The sequence below is a fragment of the Hylobates moloch genome, unplaced genomic scaffold, assembly GCF_009828535.3.
Source record: "Hylobates moloch isolate HMO894 unplaced genomic scaffold, HMol_V3 SCAFFOLD_5, whole genome shotgun sequence".
NCBI classification, from domain to species: Eukaryota; Metazoa; Chordata; class Mammalia; order Primates; family Hylobatidae; genus Hylobates; species Hylobates moloch.
Genome location: NW_026652280.1, coordinates 80,764,004 through 80,789,002, shown reverse-complemented (window position 1 = coordinate 80,789,002; position 24,999 = coordinate 80,764,004). Strand labels below are relative to the sequence as shown.

At 58.2% G+C, this 24,999-nt stretch overlaps 1 protein-coding gene across 3 annotated transcripts; it reads left to right on the top strand.

Annotated features, from left to right (window-relative positions):
- The first annotated feature begins 1,114 nt into the window (after positions 1–1,114).
- On the top strand, positions 1,115–21,284 carry RAB3IL1 (RAB3A interacting protein like 1). Of its 3 annotated transcripts, XM_032153061.2 has the most exons (11): positions 1,148–1,332; positions 10,374–10,626; positions 11,018–11,113; positions 11,208–11,285; positions 11,995–12,213; positions 13,162–13,305; positions 13,816–13,944; positions 14,040–14,152; positions 16,142–16,241; positions 19,207–19,273; positions 20,213–21,284. In XM_032153061.2, exons 1-11 carry the CDS (start codon positions 1,322–1,324, stop codon positions 20,293–20,295), a joined length of 1,293 nt encoding a protein of 430 aa, XP_032008952.1. In that variant the 5' UTR covers positions 1,148–1,321; the 3' UTR covers positions 20,296–21,284. The 3 variants fall into 3 exon arrangements, with proteins under 3 accessions (XP_032008954.1, XP_032008952.1, XP_058294780.1); XM_032153063.1 differs by lacking the exon at positions 13,162–13,305 and having other exon boundaries at positions 1,115–1,332; XM_058438797.1 differs by lacking the exons at positions 11,995–12,213; positions 13,162–13,305 and having other exon boundaries at positions 1,152–1,332.
- The last annotated feature ends 3,715 nt before the right edge of the window (positions 21,285–24,999 follow it).

Sequence of the window (24,999 nt, the reverse complement as noted above, 5' to 3'; positions counted from 1 at the left end):
CCCTGGACGTGGAGGTCTTAAGAATACATCCCCCATCCTCCATCCTCCACCAAGGTGGAGCCCCAGGAGGGCAGAGCCTATGTCTGTACAGTCCTTCTAGGTCCCCAGCCCTTGCATGGCCCATAGTCTATGCTCAGATGGAGTGGCTGAATGTACGAATGAGTAGAATGAATGAATAAAATGTGTCCTCAAATGAAGATCTGACTAACTTGAGCCTGCGGCCTGAATCAGTGGGCCTGGAGGGGTAGCACTGGGACCTCCGGTAGCACCTAGAAGGGGAAGTACCTCCCACCATGCTCCCAGTCCTCCCCTAGACAGGGAAGGTGGGAGCCATGGTTCTGGTTCCACCAGGAACCATGGTTCCGGGTTCTGCCCTTACTGGTCCAGTCCCAGGCTAAAGTTGAGACCAATGATCAGGACTCAGAATGGGTGGGACAGAGGAACTGAGGGACAGGTAGACCAGTGGTGTGGGATTCAGGGAAGGTTTCACGGAGGATGTGGGACCAGACAGGTGTGTGTATGCGTGTGTGTCGGTGGAGGTGGGGTGGGGAATACTATCCAGAGGGCAGATGGTGGGTAAAGGCAGGGATGGGCAGAGTGTGTTAAGAGGCAGGAGGCTGAGTGAGGAGAGTTGGACCAGAAGTGGAAACTCCTCCGGGATAAAACTCAGAGAGTAGGACTCAGAAAACTTGTTTCGGGTTTGTCCCCTCCCCTTCCCAGCAGGCAGGATGTTGCACAGGGACAGGCACTAAGCAGACAGCCTAGGGAAGGAGTGCCGGGTGAGGAGTGGGGAGGGTGTCTGCTGGCCTTAAGTGACAATCTGTGAGAATCGAAGAGCTGAGAGCCCGGGAGCCATTGTAGGTTCTTGAGTAGGGGTGGCCCAAAATGGGTGGTGCCAAGGGCGACTGGAGAGGAGGAGTCAGCTGGCGAGTCTGAGCGCGGCGCGAGCCGCGGGATGTTGGGGGCCGTGTTCCCTTCCAGCGCCGCGGTCTCCCTGTCCCCGCGCGGCGGGCCGGGTGGGGCCGGGCCTTGGGAGCGCGCGCCGGATCCCAGCGCCGGGCCGGCGGAGGGGCGGGGCCGGGCACGTGTCCTCCGGCCGCCCCCACTCCGCCACGTGACCCGCCCAGGGCAGGGTCGGGGCTGGGCTGGGCTGGGGGCCGCGAGCCCAGGCGGCTGAGACCTACTGACCCACCGCAGGCAGGGCTGACAGGCGGTGGGGCGGCTCGGCCCCGGGCGGAGTCGGCGGCGGGCGGGGACGCGGCGCTGGGAGGACGCGGCGGCGGCGCTGGGAACGGACGCCTGGGCGCCCCGAGGCGCCGGGATGTGGAGCGGGTAGGTCCGCGCGCGCTCGCGGTCCCGCGCTGGGTCTGGGCCGCGGCCGCCTCCCGGGACGGGAGGATTGAGGGGTCCCCGCCGGGTCTGCGCCGCCACCCGGAGGTGCTGTGCGCCCCCGCCCTGCCTGCAGGCGAGCCGACTCGCAGCCAGGAGACTCCGGGGGAGGGGTCGGCGGTCTCTCTCCGGGTGCAGGGTGCGAAGGGTGGGCACCCGACCGTCCCGGGGTGACAGCGTCAACTCCTCTTAGTTCATCAGGAGCGCAAGTGAGAAGAGTCGGGGTGTGGGGAAGAGTGTGCACGACTCTGGGGCATGCACCTAGAGGAAGGACCCCCAGCCCACCCTCCTAACCCGTCCCTCAACCCCCTCGGCTGGATGAACTCGTGGAAAGCAGTGTAGCTGGGAAAGAGGGGCTGGGTCTTTGACAGGGTGGCTCCCAAGTAGAGGGCAGAACCTCCTTGTGGGGCTCTGGAAGTACGGAGGCTCTCAGAGGTGTGGAGTGGGAACCCTCCCCCGCCCCCCGCAGCCTGGACTGGGGTAGCACAGACTCCGGGTCCTGGATTAGTGGCCCCCGTGGTTGTGTCTGTTCAGGCCATTGGTTCTCAGGGGCAGTTGCAGTTTCTGGCCCATCTGATGTGGGACCCCTGCCCTGTATGTGCAGAAAGGTTGTGGTGTTTTTGTGGAGCTGGGCAAACACTTCCTCTTCCCCATGGCCTGGAAAGACCAGGTCCTGGAGGAAATGTGGCCAGAATGGGGGACAGGTTGTACTCCTGTGCTCCCTGGGCCAAATGAGTGGTCCCAGGAGAGGACTACTGCCCAGCTACAGCTGGGGAGTGAAGGAAGCCTCCCTGGAAAGGCAGGCAGGATCCACTTCACTCCATGGCACCTAGCAAAGGTTGAGCTGCGATGCTAGGGGAGGAATGGCCTTTCATTCCCCAGCAGGGGGTGCAGAGAGAGTGGGCTCCTGGTAGGGGTGAGGTGTGGAGAGGCTTGGGAATTTTTTTTTTTTTTTTTTTTTTTTTTGAGACGGAGCCTTGCTCTGTCACCCAGGCTGGAGTGCAGTGGCGAGATCTCAGCTCACTGCAACCTCCGGCGCCTGAGTACAAGCAATTCACCTGTCTCAGCCTCCCGAGTAGCTGGGACTGCAGGCACACGCCACCACACCCGGCTAATTTTTGTATTTTTAGTAGAGACGGGGTTTCACAATATTGATCCGGCTGCTCTCGAACTCCTGACCTCAGGTGATCCACCAGCCTCAGCCTCCCAAAGTGCTAGGATTACAGGCTTTCACCACCACGCCATGCCCTAAGACTTGAGACTCTTTTTTTTTTTTTTTTTTTGAGACAGAGTCTTGTGTCGCCCAGGCTGGAGTGCAGTGGTGCGGCTCAGTGCAAGCTCCACCTCCCAGGTTCACACCATTCTCCTGCCTTAGCCTCCTGAGTAGCTGGGACTACAGGCGCCCGCCACCACGCCCAGCTAATTTTTTTTTTGTATTTTTAGTAGAGACAGGGTTTCACCGTGTTAGCCAGGATGGTCTCGATTTCCTGACCTTATGATCCGCCCGCCTCAGCCTCCCAAAGTGCTGGGATTACAGGTGTGAGCCACCGCACCCGGCCTGGGCTTGAGACTCTTAAAGGGAGAGAGTTGAAGGCCACCAGTGTATTTGTTGGCACTGTGCTTGGAGGACGGAGGCTGGCTTAGGAGAAAGTGCTTGAGGTGGGTCTGTGGTACCTGGAGAGGTTAGGGCAGTCTTGCCCGGGGTGAATTGTGTTTGGGGAGCAGCCTCATCTGCAGGAAGCCTGTGTCTTGTGCCGGGTGGACTCAGGCAACACAGCCGCTGAGTTAGTTGCTGTGTGACCTTGAGAGTGTAGACTTCCTTCTCTGGCCTCTAAGTAAAATAAGTGGTTTCTAGGGTGGGAGTGATCTCGGGTCAGAGAATGTCCTTCCCTGGAGGTATCCAGGCCAAGGCCAGACACAGCTGAGAGCCACCAGTAGATGGATGGTTGCTTCAAGGAGAGTCAGAGAGCCTTAAATCCTGGGCAGGGATCCCTCCCCACCATCCAGCCCCCCTGCCATATTCCCAGCAACACTCTGGATGTGCCAGCTGCCAGGCTGACCCCCACAGAATCCTCAATATGGCTCACTTCCTGCATGCACCCCTGCACCCCCGGGGGCCTAGCTGGGTGCTGAGCTCATATCATAATAGGTGCTTCATAAATGCAGATGGAAAGGATGAGGGACAGTGAGAAGCTGGCAGAAGGAGTGAGGCAGAGCTTGGGGGTTACCTTGAGCTCTGTATTTTTATGGGCCCCCATTTGGGTGAGGAAACAGGGATTTAGAGTCAGGGGCCAAGCTGCCAGCCCCCACTGGGTGCCTAGTGTCCTAGGAGCTCACCCAGACCCCAGCAGCAGTTGGGAGGGGTCCTGTTCAGAGTCATACTTGCCAGGTGACTCTGACCAAGTCTGATGACAGCTCTGGCAGGTGTATATTTGGGACTGTTGATCCTCGAATAGGAGGAGCTGGGATTAGGAGTCGGTGACCCCGTCGGGGCCGGTGATGTTTCTGGGCTTCGTTTCCTCACCTGTGAAATGAACTGAGATCTTTCTCTTGGTGGCTGTGCTTTGTTAATGGCCAAGTCCTGGTCATGGCCCCAGCCCTGGGCTGCTCTTCTGGGGTAGGCGGAGTGGCTGGACTCTGCCGCAGCCTGGGTGGGTCCTCTTCCTTGGGACCCCTGAGCATGGGCCCTGAACTCCAAACCCAGAGGCAGCTCCGGTCTGACTTTAGGTGCCCCCCCGCAAACTGGGCTGCTCCCCTTCTGATTCCCCATAGTTTCACACATTTGTAGTTTTGGGTGCCAAGCCTGCTCCAAGGTGACGAGGCGAGGACAGCGTCTTGAGTACTCTTGTATCTAACACAGTGCTGGACACTTGGGACTTGGTCGGCAGAAGGGAGCGTTCGAGTTCCTGCATGACACTGTTCCAGCCCCCCGGTCTCAGTTTCCCCAGAGACAGGGCTCATCATACCTATGGCTAGAGAGGGCCAGGCATTGATGGGCGGCCCAGGAATAAGATGAGACCACTCCAACCTCCCAGGGGTTGGGGAGCATGTTTTTGCAGCAGGCAGGGCTGTAGGGGCCATCCTGAGCAAGTCACTTCACTGCCCTGGGCCTTGGCTATTCTAAGGGCATGGATCTGTGGGCTCCTGCCTGTAAGGCCCAAGTCACAGGGGACTAGAGGCCATGAGACAAGAGTCTGAAGTATGGCCCGAGGGCTCCAGGGTCAGGTACGCAGGCCTCTTCATTGGGAAGGGGTTGTGTAACCCTCACTGTTGCTGCTCCCTGGAAGCCCTCCATGATCTAACTGCCTACCCTACCCCTCAACAGGTGCAGATCTTTCCTGCTGTTCCTTAATCAGGACATGGGTGTCGGGGGCAGACATCCTCATTAGAATCCTGCTTGTCCTAGACCCTCCAAGCTCTGCACACGATTTATGCCCAATAGGTCTTAGGAAATGAGGTAGCGGGAGAGAGATGCAAATCAAAATAGGATGTGGTAAGAAGGGGGCTGCCTGGTCATGCAAATTGGATGGATCACAGCTGGTGGGGTGCCTGGCACATAATGGGTGCTCAGTATACACACTAGCTATTGGAGGTCTTCGGTGTCAATTCTTGGACTGAATGGGCAGGGTCGCCACAGGCAGATTTGAGGATGTACTGCGTGCCCAGCCCTGTAGAAGAGGAGTGAGATGCGCCCCCTCCTAGGCCCTGCGCTGACTCCCACGGAGAGACAGGGCTGGATTCCCCCTGCTAGGGCTGGGCTGGGCTGGCCTGGTGGCCTGGGGCTATGGCCAGCGGAGGCATGGCCTGACTCACCTGCTTCAGGTGTTCTGATCTGCTTCCCATCCCTAGCTGTTCCTGACCTTCTCCTCCCTCCTCCTCCATGGTCTCTACTAGGACGTGCTGTTGTGCCCTTCTCCCTACTCTGGCTCCCCCTTCCCCTGTGGGCCCAGGCCCACCTTGGTTCCCACCTGTCCCTTTGTCCCCTCCTTGCCTTGCACTCATTGGATTCTGGCCCAACTCAGTGAGACTCATGACAATCTCTTCATCCCCGGGTCCCGGACACTCTTTGGCTCTGGTGTCCAACACTCTTGTCCTTTCTGGCTCTCAAGCCCTTGTCCCCTCTGACGGCCCCTCATCCATGTTCAGGCTGCAGCTGCTCTCCCAAACCAGTGCCACTCGACAGCATCACCCCATCCTGCCTATTCCCCCTCAGCTGCCTACGGGACATGCCACTTCCCAGATGCCTCAGCCACCCACTTTCCTGTCCCTGAAAGACCCCCTCCCAGTTCCTCACTCCCAGCATGGGTACCGCTGTTCTCAGCTTTCACCTTTTCCTTAGTTTTGGATTATCTTAATTAATTACTGTTTATTGCTTTTTCCTGCCCCCCTATCCAGCCCCTGGTCCTCCCACAATTCCCCCTTCCCATCTTTTGTTTCTGTGTGTCCCCTCTGCTGTCCCCTCTTAGCCCAGGTCCTGCCTGGCTGTACAGCAGTCTTGGGTGGCACCCCCAGTACTTGGGCGCTGTCTCAGACTTCCTCAAACCCCATCTGCTTCTTGCCTCACTTCTCCGAAACCGCCATTCATCGCCTTTCCTCTGGGTGACGGGCCACGTGATGCGCTATGCCTGTACTCTGCGTTCAGTTCCCATCCTGCCGCTTCCTTGCTGTGTATTCTGGCCACGTCACCATCCCTCTCTGAACCTCAGGGGCCTCATCTGGAAACCAGGTGGAGGAGTGCATCTCCCTGCAATTGTCCCAAGCTTCCAGGCCTTGACACCTGTGGAGTGGTGGGCTGGTGTGGATGTGGCCAAGCGCTTGGGAACCTGACATGCTTGTGGGTTTGGGGCTGAAGACTTGGCCGCTCTCTAGGGGAGCCAAGCTTTGCTGGGCTTGCAGGCTGGCCTGAGAGCTAGCCCATCAACCTTTTCCTGGGACTCCCTTGGTCCCTGGATATGAATCACATGGCTGTCAGCCTCCGTCCCCTCAGCGTCACTGCACAGGCTGAGCGTGAGTCTGAACAGGCCTCTGTGCCAAGGCACCGCCCCGGGGAGCCAGGCCCTGGGTCGGGGTTTCTGCAGCCTCCCTAGAGGCCTGGGCCCTGGCGGGCCGCTGAGTGGTCCCAGTGTGCCCTCCCAGCCCTCTCCTTCGCCCAGTTTCAGAGTCACCCTTGCTGTCCCCTCCTCTGCTTATTTAATGAATCCATTGTGCCCATGACCAACAGGGGTCTTTAGTTCCAGGAGGTAACTGGGCAGGGTCATCTTGGGCACTGATTGAGGGATAGGCTGGTCTGGCCACTGGCCAGGCCCTGCTGGCTTGGGGATACTGAGAGACCGAGGGCCATGGAGTCTAGGTCTCCTTCTTATTTTGTGGGTCGGGGCAAGAGCCCTGCTGGCCCTCCTAGGGCGTGCCTGGTGGGGTGAGGATTGTGGTTACTGCATTTTCTCTTGGTTGTGTGTTTCCTGGGGAAGTGACCCGTGGGGCCTTTCCTGTATGAACTGCCCGGGCCTCTCGGCGGTGGGAGCTGGCTTTGGGATTGGGATGTTGGCTGGCTGCCCCATCTACCTCTGACATTGACTCCTACCCTCTGAACAGGCTCCTTTCCGGAGGCATCTGTGGCTCTTCTCAGATGCTGGGCTCTGTTTCTGCAGGGAGTGGGGACTGAGGAGGTTTGTACAGAGAGCGGTGGACCTGGACTGAGGAGGGTAGGGACGTTGGGCAGCAGAACATTAAGTGGTCCCTGCTTGCCCCACGACTGAGTTCGCCGCTGACTTGGGTGTTCACAGCCAGGTTTTCAGGCCTCTGGTCTGGGAGGCTGAAGTGTGTGTGAGATTGGAGATTCTGGCTTGGGCTGGACCCGAGGAGCCTAGGGTCCTTTCTTTGAAATTTCTGAGTCTCAGGAGTGGGCCTTGCAGCCCGGAAATGAGGGGGAAGAGGGTCTGCAGATTCCGGCTGCCCTCCAAGGGCAGGTCAGGCCCTTCCTCCTCTCCTGCTCCTGCCACCTTTGGCATTGGGGAGTTGGTGGCTACCGGGTGGTCCCACTGTTCCCATGTTCCCACACTTCCTGCCATTAGGATTTGGCTTTGGGCTCTTCTACTGGGGGGGATGGGAAGGGTGTCACAGACTCTGTCTCAGGCCTCCTGGACCACTGTTTCCTCTGGCTACAAAATTGGGCCCTGTCCCTACTCTGCCCCACAAGGCAAAAGTGAGAGCCTGCTGGGAAAATGGTGAGGTCAGCCAGCCACGCCTCCAGCCCATGTGCTTGGGACCAGCAGGAGAGAGAGTTAGTCTTGCACTGTGGCCAGAGGCCCAGACCACACTGGTGGATGAAGCTCGGCCCCCATGGGAGGGCCGGCAGCCTGGTTCTCCTCGGTCAGGGCATAGGCAATGGCAAGAGTCCTCTGTCCTGTCCTGTGCTGTCACCTCTTGCCCTTGGCCCTCAGTGAGCAGCCCCCAGCGCAGCCTGAGTGACTATGGCCGTCCTGTCCTACCTCAGGACTTGGGTCGTGATGATTAAGGTGGGGACACATATCCATCACTCCGTCAACAGTGTCTATGCCAGACAGGGCTCTCTCTTAATACCCTTGTTCGGGGAAGTCTTCTTGGCAAGGATCCACAGGCCTCCAGTTTAAGCTGTGGGACCCAGAGCCCAGGCAGGCTTCGTGGGTGTCTCAGCCAAACATGGCTGTGGATTGAACATGTTTCATCCAGCACCAGGTCAGGACTGCTCTTAGAGCTCTTAATTCTTAGAGCACCTCCTGCAGGATTTCAGCTCCCATCCCTCAGGTGCGGAAGCAGGTTCAGAGAATTTCAGTAGCATTCCCAGGGGCTCATGTGTACCCCAGGTCAGAGGCCGACATGGATCCCAGGCTTGCCCCATCTGGCCTGTTCTCTGTCACAGCTCCCCCTGCCCAGGCCCTGCCTTCTGGAAAGGGGGTTTCTGGGCCTGCGCAGTCTGAGAAGCCAGTTCGGGCCAGAATTGGGTCAGTTTTCCCTACTGCAGCCAAAGAGGAGCCTCCGAGTCCCCCTGGGCCCAGCAGCCCTTTATCTTGAAGCAGATGCACCGATTCCAACACTCCCACTCCCCACCTACCTGCCATTCCCCTGCAGCAGGGAAGCTTTGGGCCTGGGCTGAAGACCTGGCCACCTGTCCCAGCACTGTCACTGACCAGCTGCGTGACCCCTGGCAAGTCCCTTCACTCTGTGAGCCTCCGTCCCCTCATCTGTAGAATGGGACAATACCATGAGTGCTGTTGAGAGAGTTTTTTGTTTGTTTTGAGACAGAGTTTCACTCTGTCGCCCAGGCTGGAGTGCAGTGGCACAATCTTGGCCCGGCTAATTTTTATATTTTTAGCAGAGATGGGGTTTCACCATGTTGGCCAGGCTGGTCTCGAACTCTTGACCTCAGGTGATCCACCTGCCTCAGCCTCCCAAAGTGCTGGGATTACAGGTGTGAGCCACTGCGCCCAGCCACTGTTGAGAGAATTTTAAAGGAGATAGCATGGTCAGAGACCTGTGTAGAGTCTGGCAGTGTGAGTCCCCAGGGCACAGACCCCAGCCCAGGGCGCCGCCATAGCTCTCAGGATGCGGGGTACCCTTGCCAACAAGACTTCCCCAAACAGGAGTATTAGGAGAGAGCCCTGTCTGGCATAGACACTGTTGATGGAGTGATGGATATGTGTCCCCACCTTAATCCTCAAGACCCACATCCCTGCCAGGCAGGACCCAGCCTGAGGAGCCTTGAGGCCACATTCTGGGCCGGTTCCAGAGCAGAGGGCAGGTGGGGCTGGGCAGCTGGACAGGGCTGTGTGAAGGGACTCATGGCTGGAAGTGGGCTCCTTGCTGGAGTCTCTGGGGGCCCATTTTCGTTAACCAAGGGAGAAACTGAGGCTCAGGGGCTGCTTGGTGACCTTCCCAAGGTCCTGAGGACAGGGAGGGGAGACTGATCCACTCCTCCCTCTGCCTCAGCTGTCCTGAGTCCCACATTCTCCTTGGCCTTGCCTTCCCCCTCTGGTGCAGCCTCCCTGAGCCCCTCCCCCCAACTTCCCTCACTGATATCAGCGGCCCGCCCAGCCCCCCATCCCCAGCCCTGGCTGCTGCGGCTCAGAAGCTGCTGGCTCAGGAGCCTACAGCTTTTGCTGAGTGAGCGAGTCCAGAGGTGCTGTCTTGGCACAAAACACCGCTGGCCGGGCCCTCGCCCTCCCTTCCCTCTCCAGGGTCCACTTTAGAGTGGGGAGTGTGGATGGAGTGGGGGAATGAGGCCTCACACCACCTCCAGGGTCTTCAGCTTCAGGGAAGGGAGGGTCCTGAGGCCCAGAGAAGGGGGTGTTTGCCTGAGGTCACAAGGCAGGCCAGGGGAGAGCTGGGACTGCTCCCCGCCAAGTCCAGGGGGACAGGAAGTGGGTCTGTTGCCCAAGCTGTTTGCAGAATCTTCCTGCCTCAGCCCTGCCTGCCCTGGCCTCATCCTTCCTCTCTGGTCCACCCTGAAAGGGGCAGAACTCACATTAACTGTATCAGTGAAGGCAGCTCCTGCCTGAGTGCATCCGAGGTGCCAAGGTTTTACCCACACCTCCTCTGATCATTCAGTGACCTTTGAGGTAGGGCCATTGGAATAGGCTTCACGTTATACAAGTGGGACTCAACCCTGATGCATTTATAGTCACCTGTTAGACAAAGACGCTGACCACCTACTGTGTGCTAAACACCTACTGTTTGCTGAGCACCTACTGCATGTGCCAAACACAGCCCTCAGCCCTGTGCTGGAGGGGGTGGTTGACAAAGAGGAATAAGCCTCTTGCCCCAAGAGACTTTGTGCTTGGACATTTGGCCTGGTAACAACCCTGATGATAGCTGGTAGGGCCCCAGTTTTCAGATGGAAAGGCTGAGGCTCAAGTGGCAGGCACATTGCCCCGGGGCAGTTTCTGGGCTCAGCTCTCCAGGCCTCAGGACCCCACCCTGAACCTGCTGATACCCTTGTTTGTCTCCAGCCCACCCCAGCCAGACCAGGGCCTCCCACCGCCCCTTGCAGCTGTCCCGGTCCCCTGGAAGAGCACGGACCCCTGCCAAGGCCACAGGGAGTCCCCAGGAGCCCTGGTGGAGACCTCTGCAGGGGAGGAGGCCCAGGGCCAGGAGGGCCCTGCAGCCGCCCAGCTGGACGTGTTGCGCCTGCGCAGCTCTTCCATGGAGATCCGAGAGAAGGGCTCCGAGTTCCTGAAGGAGGAGCTGCACAGAGCGCAGAAGGTGGGTGCCTGCAGCAGGCTGGGGGGGCTTCGGTGGGGAGAAGTCAGCTTGGGAGAGCTGTGGGCTCTCATCAGGTGCCCAGAGATGTGCCCAAGGGAGAGGGATGTGCCCCCACCGAGGCCAGCTGCAGGTCAGGCCTGTGCTGTGCACACTGATGGTCACCCGTCTTGACTGCAAACCTGCCCTGAGCCCTGATGAACTGGCAGGCAGGGGCTTCAGCTTCATGCTGTGGCTAAAAGGAAAAAGCATCACAAACTGTCAGGCACCAGAGGAAATAAGCTCTGAGCCCCACATAAAATGACGAGGGGATGGAGCCTGGTCCGGTGGTCCTGGTCTGTCCCGTAGGTCTGGGGATGCTGAGGTGCTCAAGTGCCTGCCTCTTTTCCTCCAGGAGCTGAAGCTAAAGGACGAGGAATGTGAGCGGCTGTCCAAGGTGCGGGAGCAGCTAGAACAGGAGCTGGAAGAGCTGACGGCCAGCCTGTTCGAGGTACACCGGCTGGGCGCGGGAACAACTCAGGGAATGGGTCATCTGGGCATCCGTTGGCTCCTCACCACTCATTCAGGGACTGCCTTCTTCCTAGGAAGCTCACAAGATGGTTCGAGAAGCCAACATGAAGCAGGCAGCATCAGAAAAGCAGCTGAGGGAGGCTCGGGGCAAGGTGAGGCCCGTCCCCGCCTGCCCAGGCCAGCCCAGGCACCCGCCCTGCCTCCCGGCTCAGCGAGCACTGAGCTTTGCTGCCTGAGTGGACACTCACCTGGCCCGGTGGGGCCAGCAGGAATGGGTGAACTCAGGCCCAGGGAGGGAGGGGAAGGGTGGGGGTCTGAGATCACAGGGCCCAGTGTCCCCGGGGCTCCATCAGTGATTCTGCTGCACAGCAGAGCCTTTTCTGGGATCGTGCCAGGGCTGGGAGGACCCTGTGATTATTGTACCTTCTTCACTCTCCTCCCAGCCCCACTTTACAAAGCAGAAACCTCACTCAGTATGGCTGTCTGAGCCTGGGCAAGTCGCTTCCTCTCTCCAAGCCTGGTTGCCCGTCTGCAAAATGTGAGGCCTGGGCCTTTCCTGGCTCCTGGGGGCGGTCCCAGAACTCTCATGGGAGGCCCAGCCAGCTCCCAGACACTTGTTCCTAACAGAAACCTGCTCACAGCCTGACCTTGGGCAGGCCATGTCGCCTCTGTGAGCCTCAGTTTCCCTGTGTGTAAAATGAGTGTCTGAGTCTCTGCCTCGAAGGCTGTTCTGAGGGCGTCAGGTGGGACTAGGTGCCCGTCACTGCGGGGGTGCATTGTCCTGAGTTAGGCTGATAGGTGGTGGCAGCCAGGATGGCATCCAGTCTGGGTGAGGGTTGACAGCCATCCCATCCCATGCAGATCGACATGCTGCAGGCAGAGGTGACAGCCTTGAAGACGCTGGTCATCACGTCCACACCAGCCTCTCCCAACCGCGAGCTTCACCCCCAGCTGCTGAGCCCCACCAAGGCCGGGCCCCGAAAGGGCCACTCTCGCCACAAGAGCACCAGCAGCACCCTCTGCCCCGCCGTGTGTCCCGCTGCGGCACACACCCTCACCCCAGACAGGGAGGGCAAGGAGGTGAGGGCGGGAGGCGGGCTGTGGGCACGGGGAAGGGTGGCAGTGCCTGCGGTAGGCAGGGTCCAAGCCCAGTGAGGACCAGCCTGCCCCAGCTGTGTGACCTGGAGCCTGTCCTGCGCCTCTCTGGGGTGTGAGGACTGGGCAGGTCCTTTCTCTCCAACCTCCTGTGATCTGAGGCACTTGGCCTGCAGCCTCCAGGGTGTACCATCTGGGGACCTGAGGCCCCCTCCCTGCGCCGCTGACTCCAAGCAGTAGGTAGTGGTCTCTGCACCTGAGGCTGGCTTTGGCTCTGAGGATCTGGGGCCTCCACTGAGACACACACTTCCTTGGCCTTAAGAGGCCAAGCAGCAGCCACTGGGCCTTGGGGGAGAGGCTGCCTGGACCCCGTGTGGCCACAGCCTTGAGCCCCAGGACCACTTGGTGACAGCCCTGTGCTCAGGGGGTTTCTGGCGCCCTCTGACTGTGGGGCTGAGACAAGCGTGGCCTTTGGAGGGGTGTCTCCATCCCACTTCAGCTGGCCACACCAGTTGCTGGGCCCAGGCTGGGCTGACACTCATGTTCATGGGTCCGTAGGCAAATGAGGCCACCTGTCAGCACCTCAGCTTTCTCACCTGATAAATGGGGCCTCCCGGGGCTGCCGGAGGAACCAGAGACAGGGACATCAAGAGCTGAGTTCAGGGCTGCACCCAGGTAGTGCCTCAGAGGGCTGTGGTGCCTTCAGCTTCCTGGGTCCCTGGCACCAGCCCACTCAACTCCATCCTGGCTTCCACCTCTGTCTCCAGGGCCTCCAGGGAAGATGAGCAGGCCCTCAGCCACCTCCTGAGCTCTGAGCTTCTGAATGTACATTAACTTCTCCCCTCCCTCCTGTTCTGTCTCTGTGCACCTGTCTACCTGTCTGTCTGTCTGTCTGTCCGTCTGTCTGTCTGTCTGTCTGTCCATCCGGCCCAGCCCGGGCTGGCCCCGCTGCTCTCCCTGCTCCTCTGCGTGGTCCCCAGCAAGGCAGTTCACCTCACCTACGAGCCGGCTTGGCCGCTCCCACCTGGGGAGCCCCCAGCCCCCGCCTCCACTCCCTCTCCCTCCTTTTCCCGACAGGTAAATGGCTGCAAAGAGGGGCCTCCCACTTTGCCCCCTCCCAGCCTCCCTCACTGTGCATGTGGCCTGGAGCAGGCCAGCAGTCGTCTTCGAGGCGTGGGCCCAGGGCAGCCTGTGTGTATCCCCTCCTGTGTGCACGTGCCTGTGTGTGCTTGTGTACCTGCTGGTACCTGTGGCCTCCTGCCAGTTGCTCACTGACATTTCCTCCTGAAGGAGGCAGTGAGGGTCTTCAGGACAAAGCCCTGCACCCCACTCTAAAATCCAGTAGCGCCAAGAAACTTAACACTGGCCTGGAAACAAAACTTTTAGTTCTGAATTCTTTGGTGCAAAGAGCAGAAGGGAGCTCTGCTGCTGCTGGACTTGGCTTCCCTGCATGGCTGCTGGGGATCGACCTGCTGGCTTGCTGGGCCTGCCCCACGTCCTCCCTCGCTCCCCTTCAGCTCAGCCTGCATCTTCTGTGCTGGCCGTAGTACCCTGACTGCCCCCACCCCTGCTTGCCCTCCCCCACAGGTGGACACAATCCTGTTTGCAGAGTTCCAGGCCTGGAGGGAATCGCCCACCCTGGACAAGACCTGCCCCTTCTTGGAAAGGGTGTACCGGGAGGACGTGGGCCCCTGCCTAGACTTCACTATGCAGGAGGTGAGGCATGGCAGAGGCGGGGCCAGCTGGGGGACCCGCCCCTCCGCCAGGGCCCAGCCCCTTACCACCCTGCCTGCCGCCCTGGTCTGCCACAGCTCTCGGCGCTGGTACGGGCCGCCGTGGAGGACAACACGCTCACCATTGAGCCGGTGGCTTCGCAGACGCTGCCCGCAGTGAAGGTGGCCGAGGTTGACTGCAGCAGCACCAAGTAAGCTGAGGGTCTTAGCTCCTTCCCGCCCGTGCAGGAAAGCCCCGCCAAGCCTCGTGCTCACTGTGCCGAGGGGTGATCAGGATGCAGCAGCGCCGACAGGACAGGGACAGTTGCTGCCCCCACAGGGCAAGGAGGCAGTTTGGCAGGTTTCCTGTAGACCTCCAGGCTTTCCAGAGAGGCTGGGAGCTGGGGTCTGCCTCTTCCTGACTGGCCTGCCCTGTGCCCTCCCCTTCTCTTCTTGAACCATGATTATCAGTTGCTGGCTCTGTCCCTGCCAATAAATAATGCAGTAGCCCTTGCATTTGTCCTCCAGCTACTCACCTGGCATTTGAGCAGGGGAGCAGCAGAACAAAATAGCCAGGTGGAGCAAAGGGCAGAAATTGGGGAGGATTTCACCTTGGCAGCCAAGAGCTGGCTGGGGATGGCTGGTGCCCTGGTGGGAGGCTCATCACGGAGAGGGAGCATTTAAGCCAGGTTTTGAAGGATGAATAGAAGTTTGCCAAGCAGGGAAGGGCATTTCAGGCAGAGGGAACAGAATGTGCAAAGGTATGAGAAGCTGGAGTATTAACGGAAGCACCACTGGGGCATCTGGCTAAGCAGTGGGGGGACAGGGAATTGGGGTGGAGGCTGCAGAGGCTGTTGGGGCCAGAGTATAAAGAGCCTTCACAGGTTTGGGCTTTAACCCACCAGCCAACACGGCAAAAGTCATCAATAGGCCGGGTGCAGTGACTCACACTTGTAATCCCATCACTCTGGGAGGTTGAGGCGGGTGGATCACTTGAGGTCAGGAGTTTGAGACCAGCCTGGCCAACATGGAGAAAACCCCATCTCTACTAAAGATACAAGAGTTAGCCGGATGTGGTGGCACACGCCTGTAATCTCAGCTGCTCGGGAGCCTGAGTCAGGAGAATTGCTTGAGCCTGGGAGACAGAGGTTGCGGTCAGCTGAGATCGCACCACTGAACTCCAGTCTGGGTGACAGAGTGAGACCCTGTCTCAAAAAAAAAAAAAAAAGGTCATCAATAGCTGCCACCTGAAAAGAGGCTCTCCGGTCCATCAGAGAGTCTCAGTGAACCAGCAGGCAACAAATGCTCTGATAGGTCCTGCAGCCAACGAGCTTTTTAAACCTTCTTTTATTTGGGATTCTCCCTATTTCTTGGGAATTAGGAAAGCAAAAGGGAAAGATGATGGGTTAGATGTGGGTTTTTGGAGGAGCCCTGGCTCTGAGGTGGAGAAGAGAGTGATGAGGCAGAGAGCTGGCCAGAAGGAGCCAAGGGGATGCAGGCCAAAAGCCCTGCTGCTGTGCCCTGGCCTGGGGACTTGGTGACCAAGCGGAGGGTGAGGAGGAGAGAGCTGAGCAGATGATGGCCAGTGAAGAGCAGGTTTGGGGAGTGGGGCCCAGATGGGGGTTGCTCAGGGCCTGCGGAGACCCTGTATGTGGGTGGCTGAAGATGCTGAGTGACGTCACGCGGGACTGGGGGGAGGAGAGAAGAGGGCATGGGAGAAGGCTCTTAGACGGGGTTGGTTGAGAACCATGGGGGTTAGTGGGGTCAGAAGGCCTGGATGGATAAAGGAGGGGAGCCGCTGGGTGTTGGGAAGTGGGAGACAGCCAGACTTCAACTCTGGCCTAGTTGGGGGAGGAGTGCCTGGTCTGAGTCCCCAGAAGTGGAGGGAGAGGCATTTGCAGAGCCTGCAGAGGGTGGGACTTTGTACACCTGGCATGAGATTAACCAAGCTCTCTTGCCCAGTAGGGGCAAAACAAGGGTTCTAGGGGTAGAGCTCAGCTTAGTTCGAGGTCTGTCCCCCGGACGGCTGGGGCCAGCTCCCTTCTCTGCCTGGCTCTGGGTTCCTTTGGAAGCCGGGTGGGGGAAGGGAGGCCTGCCCCTCCCCATGCATCCTCTCAGCTGCTGCATCTTCCCTGCATGCAGGAGTGGGGGAGAGGGGTGAGCCCCAGCCAGCCCCCATGACCCATTTTGCTTTCCCCCAGCACATGTGCCCTGAGCGGGCTGACCCGCACCTGCCGCCACCGAATCCGGCTCGGGGACTCTAAAAGCCACTACTACATCTCGCCATCTTCCCGGGCCAGGGTGAGTCAGCCTTTGCAAGTGTTACTTAACTCCTTTGGGGCCACCTGGGTGCTGGGACACTGGGCCCTGGGCCTGGGAGTATGAATAGCATTACACCTTGATTTACTTATTTTTATTTATTTATTTTTTTTGAGACGGAGTCTTTGTCACACCGGCTGGAGTGCAGTGGCACAATCTTGGTTCACTGCAACGTCTGCCTCCCAGGTTTAGCAATTCTCCTGCCTCAGCCTCCCAAGTAGCTGGGATTACAGGCATGTGCCACCACGCCTGGCTAATTTTGTGTTTTTAGTAGAGATGGGGTTTCAGCATGTTGGCCAGGCTGATCTCGAACTCCTGGCCTCAAGTGATCCGCTTGCCTCGGCCTCCCAAAGTGCTGGGATTATAGGTATGAGCCATCACACCCAGCCTTACATCTTGATTTACAGAGCAGGGTACAGGCTCAGAGAGGCACAGAGACTGACTCAGGCCACACGGCCAAGCCAAGGGCAGTGGTTTGCTATTACGGTGTAACAAATTACTATCAACCTGGTAGCTTAAAATAGCGCAGTTCCCCATGTTGGAGTCTAAGTGCTACTTACTGGATTCCCTGCTCAGGGACTTGCAAGGTCGCAGTAAGTTGTCAGCGGACTGTGTTCCTTTCTGGAAGTCAGGGTCCTCCTCAAAACTCACACTGTTGGCAGCATTCAGTTCCTTGTATTTGAAGGACTGAGGTCCCTGTTTTCTTGCTGGCTGCTGGCAGGGGACACCCTCAGCTTCTGGAGGACACCCGCAGTCCCCTGCCACAGGGCCTTGTCGCACAGGGCAGCTGACTTCAGAGCCATCGGGAGGGCCACTCTCCAGTCGGCTGAGACGCAGCCTTATGTATGCAATGTGGTCATGGGATGACATCGCCTCCCTCTGTCATTCAATATCACCTAACCCAGGAGTGATGCCAGAGTTCCGGTTAGAGTGCGGGACTCCTGACACCCAGACTCAGGTGCTGGCCGAGGCTTTGGAGAAGGTTCAGAGGTGCCTCTGGTGCACCAGCCTTAAGTCGGCCGTGAGTGCCAAGGGGCCTCTAGGAATCCCAGCTCCCACCCTCCCCTGCCGAGTGGCCCAGACCAGGACAGGGGCTCTCACCGAGCTGCGGATTGAAGACAGGGATTCCTCTTCCTCTGTCCCTCTGTTGACTCTTAAGAGGATTGAGGGGAACAAAAGAACATGTTTGGAAACACGTTTCCAGTGACACAGCTTGAGGAACCATCTCAGGCCTGCCAGAGGCTCCTCGCGGGGGAGCAGGTCTGAAGGGGACACGTGGTCCCTTTGCTGGCAGCAGACTGTACTGTCCTTGACAGACTCCACAAGGCATCCGAGAGTGAGTCCTCCCAGCGGTGTGCTGAGCACTCACTTACCAAAAGGGAGGCTAAGCCTTGGCAAAGGAAAGGGGTGTGTTCAGGGCCACACAGCCGAGACCTGGGATCCTGGCTCTGAGTCCACTGCAGCCCCTACCCTGTGGATTTGTGCCCACTGAGCCTTGTTCAGTGGCCACATATCTCCATCACCCCTTTCCAGGCCCAACCATGGCTCAACAGCAGGCCCCACAAAAGATGTTCCCATGCTCAACAAAATCACCTCTAGCACTTTAAGTCCCTGGTCTGGGTGTCCTGCCGCACTGGATGAAGCTGGGGGTGGGAGATGAGGTGAGGAGGGTCTGAAGTTTTAGGATCTGGTCCCTGCCCTGAAGACCAAGACATGTGGGGTCGACAGGGAGGAGTGTTTTCTCCCCAGCACACTCCCTGGAGGGAGAGAGCCCGCTCCCTGCTACTCCCTGCTCATGAGCCTCTGTGGGCATCCACTGTCCCTGCTCCTGTCCTGAGCTCTGCCCTGCCCCACCCTCCTGCTGCAGCCTCTCCTCAACCCTCCCTGTGCAGCGGTGTCCCTGCCACGACGGGCTGGTCCCCCGACCTCGCCCCGCTCTCTCACACCTCCCTATCTTTGCCAGGCCACCACCGTCCCGCCCCTCCCCGAAGCTTCTCCACTCCCCAGCCTGTGGGTGCCCCTCTCATTCGACGTCCCTCCCCGGGAGTGTTGGACATTCAGTAGGGGCTGTTGCAGGCGGGCACAGCTGCCGGCTACCTTCCACCCTGTCTTAGGCTGGGTTCTGTAGAGGCAGAGCCTCACCTGGAGATTGTGTGCAGCTCTCAGGAGAATGAGGGAAGGGACGGGGGAGTCCAGCCAGGATGTGGCCTCAGCTGCAGCCTAGCTTCAGCCCCATCCACCGGGCTCTTAGCAGAGTTGGTTCCACCCTGAGGCAAGGGGACTGTCCCCACTCTCAGCAGCTGGGAGATGGGGCCCGGGCCTGGGAAGGGGCCCTGGGCCAGGCACCAACAGTGCCCTCTCCGTGGTGTGAGTCCTCATAGCAGTGTCTGAGCCAACACAGGGTCCCCAGGGCCTGGCATGGAGCAGGCCTGAGGCCCCAGGGGCCCCGGGCAGCCCAGGTGAGAGGCTTCTGACCCCCTTTCCTTTCCCAGTGTTATGAGTAGGACTGGACTGAGGCCTGGCTGGCCCAAAACTCCAGCATCTGGAGCAAGCCGGCCTGTGAGAGAGCAAGCGTAGACTCCGGGACAGCCTGCCCGGTTCATCTCACAGCTCTGCTGCACGCTGCTTCATTAGCTCCGCCATCTCCGTGATGGATGTCAGCGGCTTCCCCCGGGTGGCTCCGCATTCCCCCATGTAAGACGGAATAATAAGCGCATCTGCTCCGTTTGCTGCAGGCGCTTGATGGAATGGCTGCTGCTGCTGTTATTACGGCAGGGCTAGTCATGCTGTTATTGATTACTACTTGAAAGCCCAGTCCCAGCTGAGTCAGGGAGCACTGCCTGGCTCTGCAGGGACCTAGGGCCTCCTGCTCTGGATTCAGATCCGCTTGTCAGGGGACCCCCAGCGTGGGGCTGGCAGGTCACACCGTCCCCACCTCTGCCCACAGATCACCGCAGTGTGCAACTTCTTCACCTACATCCGCTACATCCAGCAAGGCCTGGTGCGGCAGGACGGTGAGCGCCCCCTGGTGGCCGGTGCGGGGATGGCACACGGGAATGGGGCTGGACGGGGAAGCGCCCTCTGGGCCCACCTGCCCCTAGCGGAGGCAAGACTCAGCTAGGAGGCTGGGGAGCGGGGAGGGTTGTGGGTTAGTAAAGGGTTCACAAACTTCCTGGGTGCTGAGCTCTGTACCTGCTGGTCTTTCTCCTGTCCCCAAACCTCTCCCGGCCCTGCACAAGGGGGCTACCCCTGTGAATCTCTCCCTGGCCCTGGTGTGGCCACCTCCTCCTGGTCAACTGAACACAGGGTCGCCCGCCTCCAGCCTTGGCTCCCACTCCACTCCATGCTGGAGAGGGGCTCCCTCCACCCCCTCCCCCCACAGCCCATTCTGCAAGGCCTGGCTCCCCGCTCCTCCACCAACCTTTGCTCCCTGCTGAGTCTTCTCCTGAACCAGTCTGGCCCGACCCTCTGAGTAAGGAGCTGTCTCCTCTCCATCCTGGGAGTCAAGTCCTCTTGGAGGCCAAGGCCAAGGCATGCTGGGTGTTGACACCTGCTAGGTCCCCGGATGGCCGCTGTGGTCCCCGCCCCACTGTGCAGGGTCCTTGTGAGACCCCAGGGAGGCATCTGTGCCTTGTCTAATGTAGTTCCCAGGTCTGGACCACCGCTGTTACGTGTGACAGCGTGTGCCTGCGTGTCTGAGTCGGGCTGTGGGGGTGGCTGTCAGTGTGGTGCAAACAGATCCCTTGGGTGTGGTTGGCACTTAGCAGTTTCCAAGGCTCAAGAGTGGAGCTTCAGAGAGGTCCAGCCACTCTCTGAGGTCATCTGTTTTGGGGGCCGGGGACCCTAGGGTGCTGTGCCAGCTGCTCTGTCCAAAGCCACAGGAGGGGACCTGGCCATCTGCCTGAGGTGACCCTGAGCTATTCCCGACCTGTTCACCCTCTCTCTGCCTGCAGCAGAGCCCATGTTCTGGGAGATCATGAGGCTGCGGAAGGAGATGTCACTCGCCAAGCTCGGCTTCTTCCCTCAGGAGGCTTAGGGCGCAGCCCAGGCCTGAAGGGGAGCTCTGAGACAGAGCAAACACCCACCCCAGAACAAGCTGCCACACAGGGAGATGGGGGCCTGGAGCCAGCCCTGAGCCAGAGGCAGAATGGATGGACAGACAGGCCATGGAGGCGGCACTGAGCCAGCACCACACGTCCATCCTGGGACAGACAGAGGGACAGATGGGCCTGGACTCCACGGCAAGACCCCCCTCTCTTTCCCACTGGGTTCTGCCACCACCAGGAGGATTTCAAGAAAGCACCAAAGACCAGGGAGCTCGGATCCATACTCGGGGGCCCTCAGCCCTTGGGAAGGGACACTTGAGGCAGCCAGCGCCACCTCCCCAGTCCCCAGAACCGCCTGCAGGTGCCTTGTTGCTGGCATGTCTTCAGAAAGGGACTGTTCCGGGTGGCTGGATCTCCAGGGTACCCTCCACCCCAGCTGCCAAGCCCTGGGCCAGCGGCACCCCCTTGTGGCCATCCCGTGCCTTGTTCCCGGTGGCCTCCCTATTGGACTACTAGGAGGGGCTGGCAGGGCCTCCATAGCACAGAGCTGCCCCAAAGCCTTGTTAAGATGAGTCAAGGCCCCTCCCCCACTTCCTCCCTTCCTTTGCCCCTTCCTCCCTCCCCCTTCATAAAGGCCTCCCTTGTCACCTTCCCTCCCACCCCATCTCAGCCCTGTGCTCCTGGAGGCCCTGCTCCCAAAACCGCTGGAAGGACTGGGGCACTTTCTCCCACAGTAGAACACAGACAGGGTTTCAGATCGCCCACGCCTGTTTTCAGCTGTGGGTGGCCATGCAGACACACGCCCTGGCATGTGGGGCCTGGGTGGGCAGGCAGGACCTGGGCCCTCCCACCCATCAGAGCCCACTCGGGACCAGGGTTTGGAGCTCCCACCTGGACACATCCTTCACCACGTCCGGATTTCCTTCTTTGGATGGAATGTAATGCGATCTCTATTTAATAAAGGAAGGCTTTGTTGGTACAGGCTGGGTGGCCACGCGCCCTCACTCCTGCACCCTGGGGCTCTGGCCAAGGCTTGGGCATCTGAAGGAATGAAACCAAATCCTTTCCCTGCCCACCCTCGTGCTTGGGATTAAACCCAAATCCTGAAGCCACCCCACCTCCGCCATCACCACTTACTTGCTGTGGGGAGGACTGTTTGAGTCCTCCCTTAGTATCAGAGGGCTGTGGGTTACTGGGGGATGAGCCAGGCCTCCCTCTCCCCGTGGCTGGTGGCCTGCTGTCGGGAAGAACGGCACCAAGGCTGGCTCTCCCACTGCCTCACTGTGGCACCTTGGGCAGGTCCTCCCCTGGGTCTCCTTGCCTCCAGCAATGGCTACCTCCAGTCTCATAGAAGCCTGCAGCTCAGAGGCAAAGCATTGAGGCCGCCTGGTGCTCAGTGGGACAGTGGCAGGATTGATTGGTGATGTCTGCTGGAAGCACAGGCAGGGACCATGGAAGCTCTGGGTTTCCCAGCCCAGGTCTTAGACGAGCTCTCAGCAAGGGGCGGCAGTCACAGTTGGAAGAGGTGGGGGTGGCCAGGATCTCTGAGGACCCAAAGTGGGGCTGGGAAGGTGTCTGTGGTGGCTGAGCCCCTCCCCACCTGTAGGGATGTGGGCCCAGGCCAATAGATGCCTTCCTGGGGTGGTGGAGAGCATAGCAGCTTCTGAGTCGGGTCAGTATCTACTGGGCTGGTGACACCTTGTGGGGACTTCCCTATTGGCCTGAGGGCTTGGTGCCACTCCGCTGGTAGGTCAGGCTAGCTGTGGACTGGCCAGGACCATAGGAAGCCCTCCACCCATGCTGGGGATACCTGTGCTTGAGCTGAAAATGTCCAGGGGGAAGACTGGCAATCAAAAAACATACCAGGAACACGCACAGGGCATCAGATGGAAGAGAGGAAAGCAGGCAGGCAAAGGAGGATGTCAGAAAAGGGCGCGAGAGGCTGTGTTTGCTGCTGTGATCCCCACAGCCTCTCTTGCGTGGCAGTCACTTTCTCTCCTCTCTGTCAGTCCTGGGTCAGCTGGGGGCCAAAGGAAGTTGGAGGTCTGGGCCCTGGAGCTGTCCACCCTACCCCCAGCTTCTGTGCTCCTGGCCCAGCAACACCCAAGACCTAGGAGACACCAGACCACACTCCAGGGGACAGGCAGAGGGTCCCACACCCCAGACCTGCACTGCCTGCCCCTGCAATGGCATAGCCTGCTGTCAGACCCTAAGTGGGGTCATAAACAGAGAATTGAAATGCCTGAAGGATGGACATACACTCTCAGTATCTCCCAACGAGAGCTAATAGCTGAGCACTGACTGTGCCAGGCATGATTCTAAACCCTTTAAATGATCTAATTCATTTCATCCTCACAGCAACCTTATAAAGTACTCTTCTCCCATTTTACAGATGAGTAGAATGAGGCACACAGAAGTGACACAGAGGAAATGATGGCCCCAGGATAGGAATCATGAGGCCAGCCCTGGAGCCCACAGTATGAGCCAGCATCCTGGATGCCCTTTCCTAGACACCTGCAATGTGCTTAAAGGTGGCTGGGGAGGGTTAGCCGACGTCAGCCACGAGGGAGTTGTTCCTCTTAAATGGATTTTCTAGATAACCCACTTGGGCCTCTCTGAGTACCCCTGGCACATGTGAACATTTTAACCCTCTTTGGCCCCCTCTTCAAACCTAGCAACGACTCTGGCCTCTGAGGGTGGAGGCGCTGAGCTGAGACCAGCTGCGCACTGGTGTGCTTCGCTCCTGCAGGATGCTTGCCAGTCCGCCAAGACTGTCCTGATGGAACTCCTGCCGGGACTGTGCACCTGGGCAAAGTCGCTCTTCTCTGGGCTTCAGTTTCCTCATCTGTGAGTTGGAAATATAGGACTAAATGGCTTTCGCAGCCTCCTTGCTTTTTTCATTTTATTATGGTAAAAAATCCATAACTTATACTACCTTAACTCTTTTTTTTTTATTGTTGTTTTTGTTTTGTTTTGTTTTGAGATGGAGTCTCACTCTGTCACCCAGGCTGGAGTGCAGTGGCACAATCTAGGCTTACTGCAATCTTCGCCTCCCGGGTTCAAGCGATTTTCCTGCCCCAGCCTCTCAAGTAGCTGGGTCTACAGGCATGTGCCACTATGCCCAGCTGATATTTTGTGTGTGAATATTTTTTTTTTTTTTTTTTTTTTTTTAGTAGAGACGGTGTTTCACCATGTTGGTCAGGCTGGTCTTGAACTCCTGACCTCAAGTGATCCGCCTGCCTCAGCCTACCACAGTGCTGGGATTACAGGTGTGAGCCACTGTGCCTGGCCCTCCCTTAACCATTTTTAAGTGTATAGTTCAGTAGTGCTAAGTCCATTTACAGTGTTCTGAAACATCTCCAGAACATTTTCATTTCACAAAACTGAGACTCTGTACCCATTAATCAACCCTCTATTTCCACCTCCTCCCAGCCCCAGGCAATCCCCATTCTACTTTCTATGAATTTCACTGCACGAGGGCCCTCATTTAAGTGGATGATGCAGTATTTGTCCTCTCATGACTGGCGTCTTTCGCTTCATGTCCTCAGTGTCCATCTGTTGTAGCATGTGACAGGATTTCCTTCCTTTTTAAGACTGAATAATATTCCATTGTACGCATAGACCAAGTTTTATTTTTTATTTTTTATTTATTTTATTTTTTATTTTTGAGACGGAGTTTTGCTCTTGTCGCCCAGGCTGGAGTGCAATGGCGCGATCTCGGCTCACTGCAACCTCCGACTCCTGGGTTCAAGCGATTCTCTTGCCTCAGCCTCCTGAGCAGCTGGGATTACATGCATGCGCCACCATGCCCAGCTAATTTTTGTATTTTTAGTAGAGGTGGGGTTTCTCCATGTTGGCCATGCTGGTCTCAAACTCCTGACCTCAGGTGATCCACCCGCTTCAGCCTCCCAAAGTGCTGGGATTACAGGCGTGAGCCACTGCACCTGGCCTGACCATGTTTTATTTATCCAGCATCTGTGGATGGACAGTTGTGCTGCCTCACAATGACCTCTTGGCCATTGTGAATAATGCTGCTAAGAACACGGATGTACAAATATCTCCTCAAGACTCTGCTTTCGGTTCTTTTGGGTATATGCCCAGAAGTGGAATTGCTGAATCATAGGCACTTTAAAGGCATTTTCATACTCTTTTCTATAGTTGGCTATAGCACTTCACATTCTTACCAACAATGTACAAGGGTTCTGCATCATTGCCAACACGTGTGATTTGATTTTTTGAGACCAGGTCTCCCTCTGTAGCCCAGGCTGGAGTACAGTGGCATGATCTCGGCGCACTACAGCCTCTGCTTCCCAGGCTCAAGCGATCCTCCTACCTCAGCCTCCTAAGTAGCTGGGACTACAGGCGCACGTACCACCATGCCCTGCTAGTTTTTGTAACTTTTTTTGTAGAAATAGGGTTTTGTCATGTTGCCCAGGCTGGTCTTGAACCCCTAGGCTCAAGAGATCCTCCTAAAGTGCTGGGATTACAGGCGTGAACCACCATGCCTGGCAGGATTTTTTCATTTACGTATTTATTTATTAAAGACGGAGTTCCTGCTATGTTGCCGAGGCTGGTCTTGAACTCCAGGGCTCAAGCAATCCTCCTGCCTTGGCCTCCCAAAGTGGTGGGATTCCAGGCCTTTTTCTTTTTTATAGGAGCCCTCCTAACAAGTGTGAGGCAGTATTTCACTGTGG